We start from the raw sequence: 9,523 nt of genomic DNA on the forward strand, positions 1-9,523 counted from the left end.
CAAGGGGAAACTGATGAGTTCAGACTTGGATAATTTGATCATTCTGCCTGGTGGCTCTTCAGGAGTCAAGTTGGGATCTTTGGCGAGGGATCGGGGTTGGAAGTAATGGTCTGAAAGGCATCATGCAGAGATTACATTTGAAGCTATGGGGATGAATAAATTTAGTCTGGAAGAGTGGAAGCTAAGAGATGAGAAGAAAAGTGAGGGAGGGAGAGGGAAGAAGGGAAAACACGAGAAAGGAAAAGGAACAAGAAGAACATCTGAGATGATACCTACGTTTAAGCGTAAATAGAAGAGGGTCCCACAGAGGACACTGTAGCATGGTCAGCATGAAAACTGGAGAGAAGAGTTTCACGAAGGAGGAAGGAACAACTGTATAGAATGCCCATTCGAGCTAGGACTGAAAGGGGGCTTTCAGATTACAAATAGTTCCCAGGGTAGATTATGTCCCCAGCACTGCAATGCAGTGAGTTGATGTTACAGCACTGGAAGCATAAAATGAATTCTTGCGACGTAATTAAATTAGATCTGGGTCCTATATATATATAACAAGTACTAAATGCATTCCATTCCGGAATGTATGGAATGACTTACTTACTTATAGACTGAGTTTAGCATTCCTTAGAGTTCACTAAACTCTTTAGGAAGTAAATACTTTAAAAGACCACAATAGCAGTCTCTAACACTGGCCCCCTCTATTTTTAGAAAAGGTACGATAATAATCAAGTTCCACCCCCTAGATGCTTTCCATCATACAATATGGTCAAATCAAAGGAGCAGTCCACCTGCCACTCCATCCACAGTGGAATTCACAATTGATACATAGGCCAGATGTGGACCAACAGGGAGTTTTATTTGACCTTCATTGCACTTTAACAATTTTTTGTGGCAAAATTTTAAAATTCAGAGATATCCTGTAAAAATCCAGAATATGTTTTTTAAAAAAAATCTACCAATAGAGTGCTTAAAATCTAACACAACACTGCTTGATTGGAGCTGAGTAATGGCTGCCCCTTTAGACAGGACATGAGCTCTTTAGTTTGTCCAGTGCCCACCAGACGACCTGTGTCAATGATTTACGTGAGCCTCCCTGGCACCTGTGATGTTTGAGTTTGCAAACCTTGACCTATCTCAGGTCCACCTTAACTGCGGGCCACTCCAAGTCAACTACTGGGAACAGTGGGACTTCCAAGTCTTTTTCATCTGAACCCCTAAACAACTTTGAAAAGTTATATTACCCTTTGCATATATCTAAATAAACATCCAAAGGTTTTCATAAGTTTAAATAGAATCAAACAATGTCATTTCTATTATAAATTTTAGGTTAAGGGCCTAAGTACCAGAGCAATTTGATACCCACTGCTATTCATTTTATTTTAAATATGTACAAGAAAGCTTTTCTTTTACATTTGGGGATTTTACACTATGCTCTTTTCTCTTTGAACTTGTATTACCATTCTACTCCCAACACAGAATTTTATCCTAATGTAATATATTTTATGTTTGAAATTCATTTAATTGGTATAAAATAGAAGCCCTTGTCCCAAAGCCACTCATGGACTTGTTTTTCCATTTGAATTTTAGCCATATTGAATTCCTTAAAGCAAAAAAAAAGGACACAAAGGAAAACACTTGACCTTTTTTCATTTTTAAAATAAATTATCTTTCTATGAGAAATTCACATTTCACTCTAAAAAGAGGACATCATATCTTTCAATTAGTTGTTCTTGAAATGCATCAGCCTCTCCACAGGCAAATGAGACACTCAGTTCTAGACTAGTGATGCCATGGTTATTATTAGTTATTTTAATAGAACTTTCCAATGTATCATCAGTGTCCCCAACCAGGACTGTGGGAGAATGAGAACAGTCACCCTGGGACAGCCTCCATTTAGGAAAGAGGAGAAGGTAGAGAGCTAACTAGAACAGATTCAGCCTACACAGAGTGTGAGTCCAGGATGGAGGGGCATGTATTCTATTTACATCCCTAACAAGAAGTGTTTTTTTTATTTTAATGTAATAAAAATGATTTTTTATTTTAAATGTATTCATTTTTAAATCATGGCATTTTTATGTTGATCCAAAGCTGACAAGACTCTAGAAAATGTCAAACTGGGAGCCTGTTGGGCTTAGAAACAGGGTGTTTTTCCACAGGGGCTTCTCCCAGAGGAACTAATCTGATTCTCCATCATCCTTAGTCCCTTAACTTCCTTATTTTACCTCAGACCAATGACACTAAAGTCATGGTAAACGTTTCCCTACTGGAAACGTTTTGTTTGTTTTTTTGTTTTGTTTTTTTTATTTTTGGCTGCGTTGGGTCTTCATTGCTGTGCACGGGCTTTCTGTAGTTGTAGCGAGTGGGGACTACTCTTCGTTGCAGTACACAGGCTTCTCACTGCAGTGGCTTCTCTTGTTGTGGCACGTGGGCTCAGTAGTTGTAGCTCGTGGGCTCTAGAGCGCAGGCTCAGCAGCTGTGGTGCACGGGCTTAGTTGCTCTGTGGCATGTGAGATCCTCCTGGACCAGCACTCGAACCTGTGCCCCCTGCATTGGCAAACGGATTCCTAACCACTGTGCCACCAGGGAAGCCCAAATTTGGAAAGATTTTGATTTTTTTTTTTCCTCAGAAGAAGATTGAAGGAGTATGACCTTTGTATCACGTCCGCATTTTAAAAGGCCATAGAAAATAAGAATGGGCTCAAAGAGGGTTCAGAGAGCTCTGTGTTGGAATCCTAGCTCTGCAGTCAACTACCTGTGTGACTTTCAGTAAGGAACTCAACCTTTCAGTTTCCTCATTTATCAAATGTTCTTTTTTAAAAATTTTATTTATTTTATTTATTTATTTTTGGCTGCATTGGGTCTTTGTTGCTGCACGCAGGCTTTCTCTAGTTGGGGCGAGCGGGGTCTACTATTCCTTGCAGTGTGTGGGCTTCTCATTGCAGTGTCTTCTCTTGTTTGCGGAGCACAGGCTCGAGGAGCGCAGGCTTCAGTAGTTGTGGCATGCAGGCTCAGTAGTTGTGGTGCATGGGCTTAGTTGCTCTGCAGCATGTGGGACCTTCCCGGACCAGGGCTCGAACCCGTGTCCCCTGCATTGGCAGGTGGATTCCTAACCACTGTGCCACCAGGGAAGCCCATCAAATAAGTGTTCTTATTGTAAGTTTTCATGAAGTTTGGAGATTGTCTATGTGAAAATTCTACCACAGTGTCTGGCAGAATTTAAATTCAGTATGTGGTATAAATTATTTGTTGGGTTCGATTTGTTGTTATGTTTAAAAACAGTTTTAACTATTCGTAATGTGTTGTGTAACACCTGGGTGTTCACTGCACCATAACTATTGAGTGAGGGAGGTTCGTGCTTGAATGTGTGCCAAGGAGTTTGAAATTTATTCTATAGACAAATATGAACACGTGAAACCTGTGGGACAAAGAAGTCACACGAATAGAGCTGCCCCCATAAGAGGCTGTAGGATGTAAAAGACAACACCCTACATCTGGGGTCAGAAGTCCAGTTGGGGGACTTCCCTGGTGGTCCAGTGGTAAAGAATCTGCCTTCCAATGCAGGGGACACGGGTTCGATCCCTGGTCAGGGAACTAAGATCCCACATGCCGCGGGGCAATTAAGCCCACGTGTCACAACTACTGAGCTCGCGCTTCAACTAGAGCCCACATGCCACAGACTACAGAGCCCACACGCCCTGGAGCTCACACCACAACTACAGAGAGAAAACCCACACACCACAACTACAAAGAGAAAACCCACATGCCACAACTACAGAGAGAAAACCCACACACCACAACTACAGAGGAGCCCACGCACCATAAGGAAGAGCCCACACAACAAAAGATCCCACACGCCTCAGCGAAGACCCCGCATGCCTCAACTAGGACCCGACACAGGCAAACAAAGAAAATTTTTTTAAAAAAATTTAAAAAGAAAAGAAGTCCGGTTGGATATCTTCATTCTGTGACTTCCCTGCTGTGTGACGTGGGCAACTCAGTGAACACCTGTGATCCCCATTCAGTCCCTATGTCTGTAAAACAGGACTAATAATCATGCTTTCCTAATTAAAGCATGTTTGAAATGTTGAGGAAAGGAGAGACTCTAGATGAATGTGAATTATTACTTGTAGTTCCTTTGACATTGCCCGTTCAGTCTACCAAGGGGGAGAGTTAACTGTTATCACAGTTGCTGGATTTTTCGTGAATTTTTGGCTTAAAATTTAAGCATGAAAATACCTTGCAGAAAATCAGGATACTTACTGCCAAATACCTTCCTAGACCATTGAATGAATTACAAAGAGACAAGAAACCTGGGCTGTGTTCCCAGTTCTGCCGTGTTATACTTGTATGTAGAATGTGTCCTTTCTGAGTCTCAGCAAGGGATTAGGATTTGGGTATTGTGCATTTATGTCAACTGGGAGGAAATTGAAAAGGAGGACGAGGTGGATCATACAGATGTGGTGACTCAGGGGAGGCTGTATCTAGAACTTGCTGACATCTTCCAGGGCTCTGGGCTACTGAACAAGCTGGTGACACCCAGTCGCTTGTAAAGCTGCACCCCACATTGAACCTTCCAGCCCAGTGTGCTTCGTCCCTCACAGTCTGCTCAGCAGGCTCTTAGTTCAGAACTTCTAGTGTGCTTTGTCTCCATGCTGGGCAGGTGCTTATGCATTCCTAGTGGCATTTAGAGCAGGCCAACCTTGAAATCAGAGGAAGTCGGTGCTCATTTGTTCATTAAACCCCACTCTTCCCTGGTGCTAATGCTGGGGTCCTCTCTGTTTCTCTGTAGTTGACCCCATATTGGGCAACTCTGTTACTCACCGAGATCTAAGCTGCTATAGGCCTCAGGGCCTCAGTCACCTTCTCTTTATAAAATGGCAATGTGTCACTGGTCCACTTGGAGGTTCTTCTAAGTCAGACAGTTCCTCTGCTTCCCTGGCAGAGAAACATGGGCCCTTTGTCCTTCAAAGGCAGTGTGGCAAACTCAAATGTTACTCACATGTAGGGTCAAACACCATAACTGATTCAAGAGAGCTGATAAAAAACAGCGGCATACCAAAAGGTAGTACCTGGTCCATGTTTTGGTGGTTGTTGTTTTATATAATCCAGAAATACAGGCCCAGTGTTGCCTTGTCTTCTGCTTTTTAAAGAGAAACCCCAAATCTGATTTTTTATTTTAAATGTATTCATTTTTAAATCATGGCAACTAACTAAATTTTTGAATATACATTGTCATTGGTAATATGCTAGTTCTTAATTGAGGAAAGAGTTCACAGGTGTTTGCCATGTTTTGCTTCATGACTTACATGTACATTATATATAGAGGTACCCTACAATTTATCATCCATACCAGGACAATTCAAGAGAGTAAAAGGGATGGGATTAATAATTTTTTCAGGTATAAACTAGGACATTTCTTTTCAAATATTGCATCCTCCAGCTGCCTGCTTGAAGGAATAGTGAAAGAAGTATTTGTGAAAGGGTGTGGAAATGGGCCTTGACGGATAGGTAGGAAGACGCTCAGGCTGGATTTACATGGCACTGCAGGACCAGTCAAGAGAAATCACTTTGAGAAAGCTCTCCAATGGGCAAAAGTTGGAATATGTCTATCTGGTGAGGTCCAGCCAGGTTAGGAGTATCCTGAAAGGCAAGGCAGAGGGTTCCAGGCTGACACAGTTGACAATAGGAACTAATGTTTGTTCTTGAGAAGGCAGTGGAATGCAGAATGGATCAGAGGAACAGAACAGGCAATACAAATGGAAGAGGAATTTTCAAGAACTAGGATGCAGAGCATAATTTATTAATACACTGAGCAAACATTTACTGAACACTCACAGTGTGCTGGGCACTGTCCTATTAGCTAAGAGACATAATCCAATGGGAGAATCTGAAATTTTAAAAGAGAATCATCATGTTTCCAAGGGTAGCAGAGGGGATACTACCTGAGTTGATAATTTATAGGAAGAGTGGAAGCAGCCAAGCTAAAGCATTGAGGGGGCAGGGAAAGAGCATCCTAGGCAGAAATGCTTGAATAATAACACGGTGGGGAAAGGGAGTGACCAGCAGCTCTAGTGAGACATTAGGCTAGAGAGCAGGCAAGAATCAGATGGATCGTGCCTTGAAGCTGGGCTGAAGACAAGCCCTCCAGAGGTCAGACCGCAGGAGGAGATGCAAAAGAAAGCAGAATAGCTTTGGAAAGGGTCAACAGAGGACTTCCCTGGTGGCGCAGTGGTTAAGAACCCACCTGCCAATGTAGGGGACACGGGTTCGAGCCCTGGTCCATGAAGATCCCACATGCCGCGGAGCAGCTAAACCCATGTGCCACAACTACTGAGCCTGCACTCTAGAGCCCACGAGCCACAACTACTGAGCCTGCACTCTAGAGCCCGTGAGCCACAACTACTGAGCCCACGTGCCACAACTACTGAAGCCCACACACCTAGAGCCTGTGGTCCACAACAAGAGAAGCCACTGCAATGCGAAGCCCGAGCACCACAAGGAAGAGTAGCCCCCGCTTGCCACAACTAGAGGAAGCCTGTGCGCAGCAACGAAGACCCAACGCAACCAAAAATAAATAAATAAATTTATTTAAAAAAGGAAAGAAATAAAGAGTCAACAGGTCAATGGATGAGTGGATGAGATGGGCCAGTGCAGTGTCAGAGAAACAAAGCCAGGAAATGGGGTTTCAGCAGCAGCCTTTAACAGAGAGAGGGTGGGAAGGACAGAGACCCAAAAGAGGGAGGGTTTGGCTAGAAAGAGGTCATTAGTGGGCTCGTGCTTCCATCTCCGAACAGGTTAAGAAGAAGCTAATCCACTATCTTCCCATAGCTACTAACTGCAGAATTGCCTTTCCTACATGTCAGACAGATAGGGAAGTCTCAGCTGCCCAGGCAACTGGTTTTTCACTTCCCTTCTTGTTTGCAGTCTTGTGCCCAGCAGAGGGGGTGGGGCTGGGAACTGTAATCTCTGGTGATTCAGCCAACAGCACACCCTGTGACCACATACCTAGTCCGTGTGTGTTTGTGTGTGTGTGTGTGTGTGTGCATGAGAGAGAGAGTGTGTGTGTGTGTGTTTATGTGTTCCTCTGCACATTACAGAAGAAAACAACAAGGTGTTAGTCTAACATAGTGTCAAGTTTTCTGAATTATTCTGAGTTGTGAAAAAAGTAGTAAACAGTGGAGCGTCCTCAAAACAGAGATTCCAGGCGCTATCTTCAGTTAACAGCTAGCTTTGTGGGATTCTTGTGCGGATCTGTTTTGGCACTGTGTTACATAATTATTTTTATCTTAGGAGCAGATCTGAGTCATTGAGAGCCAGTGTCTTCTGGGCACTGATATGATACCAGGTGTTGTCAGTGCACAGTTTTCTTCTCGGATGCCTGCCACACTGAGTCTCAGCTGAAGGACTTACTAGGTTTGGTACATGTAGGGTTGGAGGTTATATGTTTTCTAACAGCAAATCCTACCCCCCTGCTGAAAAATTCTAACAACTTGCCTGATCTTTTTTATTTTAGTAATCCCCCCATTAAGAAATGCTATTCTTTGGAGTAAGTTATACCTGTCAGCCATGTAGAAACAGAAAAAAAGATTGAGAAGCCAAATTCATGTCTTTAGAAATTAATTTGTACTTATAAAAACTACCAAAAGGAATTTAAAATACAGTTTTATAATTGCTAGGTATTAATAATATTTATTCTAAATGTATAGCTCACTTTTTACTAATATAATAGAAGTAAACGTGTGTTGACTTACTGTAACTTGACCGTTAATTTGCTGGACTAATAGTTGGGCGTTTTGTGTTTATTCTTTTTCTATTGCAGGAGCTGGTATCAGTGTCAGTGATAATGAATCTGGTCAAGGCAGCCAGGAGGGAGGCACCTTGACTGACTCCCAGATCGTAGAACTCAGAAGGATCCCCATCGCCGACACCCACCTCTAGCACCTCAGTAACCATTAGAATGAGGGTACTTCCCTGTTTGTATTGGCTCTGTGCTAAAACTTTCTAAGTACATGCAGCCGTATAATAGGACTCTGTGAATTGTACTGGATGACTAACCCAGAGGTGATTGTTGTGTTTGGAATATAAATTACTTATCTTTGTGCAATCTGAAAATTAACTGCTATAATGAAAGACTGGATTGATTTGTATCAGTTAATAGGATTGGCATGTCAGTTAATAGAATGTACATATTCCAAGAGTATTAGTTGTTTTTTAATGATGCTACATGGCTAACATTGTTTAATAAAAGTAATAACAATCAATAAAAACCATAGAATCCATTTGGCATGACCCAGGCTCATTATTTATGAGGAAATACTGTGCCTGAGCAAAGAAACAAACTCTATCTAGATGATGTCCAGCACCCCATTTCTTCCCGCATTGATACAGGTGATCCAGATTTAAGACTTCACCTTCATTCCTAAAAACTGTAAAATGTATTGTCTGTTGATTTTGTACCTGAGTGTCGACGGAGTACTGTAGTTTACATAGTCTTTCATCAAAAGTATGTATTTCTGCTCATTATAAAATTAGGGATCTGGGGCTTCCCTGGTGGCGCAGTGGTTGAGAGTCCGCCTGCCGATGCAGGGGACACGGGTTCGTGCCCTGGTCCGGGAAGATCCCACATGCCGCGGAGCGGCTGGGCCCGTGAGCCATGGCCGCTGAGCCTGCATGTCCGGATCCTGTGCTCCGCAACGGGAGAGGCCACAGCAGTGAGAGGCCCACGTACCACAAAAAACAAAAAAAATTAAAAAAGAAATTAGGGATCTGAACATTTTCCAGAATGAATGTTCTGTTCCCGGTTAAAAATAACTCCATCAAGCATTTTAGTACAGCTAAGAAGAGGATCATCCAAACAGTGCAGAGTTTGTTTGGGAGAAATATTTCTTGGTTTGGATTTTTCAGTCTTTGTCTTGGAATGAGAAATCAGCAAGTCTGTCCTAGAACAAACCCTATTATGTTCAAGATGATTTCATTGACTATGGTTCCAGAGGAATCATTAAGAACAGAACAAGTTTGTTCTAAGAAAGCCTTTTTGACCTTTTATTTTTGAATTCCTAAGTATTTGGGGGAAAATCAGTAGTCATTTCAAGAAAAAATTTGAAAATCTGCCTAAGGGAAAATTTTGTTCTGTTAATCATTTCACTTAAAACCATAATTAAAACACCCAAGTGTTCTATCATCACTGTGAAGCATGGCTTTATTTTTTATAAAATAAGGTGGCATTACTGATCTTGATGAATTATAAAATGACTCTCCTTTCTTCTTCCTGTTGGTCCTCCCCTACTTCCATCTCCTCGTATATTAAGCTTTGATCAGTGACTTTTTAGGTAGGAAACAGAAGCTGCACAACAAAATCAAACAGCCTAAAAGACAAAGGCAGCATCATTGGCAGAGTTATAATCCTTTTTAGGAAGTTTAGAAATGGTGCTAATAAGATTGAATTTACGTTACATGACAAATAAGTTAGTGTCTCTCTCAACCTACAGCATTGTACTGTAGTCTCTTCCAAAATAAGAAGCAATTG

The 9,523-nt window shown here is 42.0% G+C and overlaps 1 protein-coding gene across 8 annotated transcripts in view; it reads left to right on the top strand.

Annotated features, from left to right (window-relative positions):
* ADGRV1 (adhesion G protein-coupled receptor V1) overlaps nucleotides 1-8,276 on the top strand; it is a 565,462-nt gene extending 557,186 nt beyond the window's left edge. For all 8 annotated transcript variants that reach the window (XM_079918356.1, XM_079918366.1, XM_079918364.1 and 5 more), the window contains one exon: nucleotides 7,817-8,276. In XM_079918356.1, the coding sequence (XP_079774482.1) occupies nucleotides 7,817-7,935 (119 nt within the window). In that variant the 3' untranslated portion in view covers nucleotides 7,936-8,276. The remainder of the gene's footprint in view (nucleotides 1-7,816) is intronic.
* The last annotated feature ends 1,247 nt before the right edge of the window (nucleotides 8,277-9,523 follow it).

Source organism: Stenella coeruleoalba (genome assembly GCF_951394435.1).
Source record: "Stenella coeruleoalba genome assembly, chromosome: 3".
Lineage (NCBI taxonomy): Eukaryota > Metazoa > Chordata > Mammalia > Artiodactyla > Delphinidae > Stenella > Stenella coeruleoalba.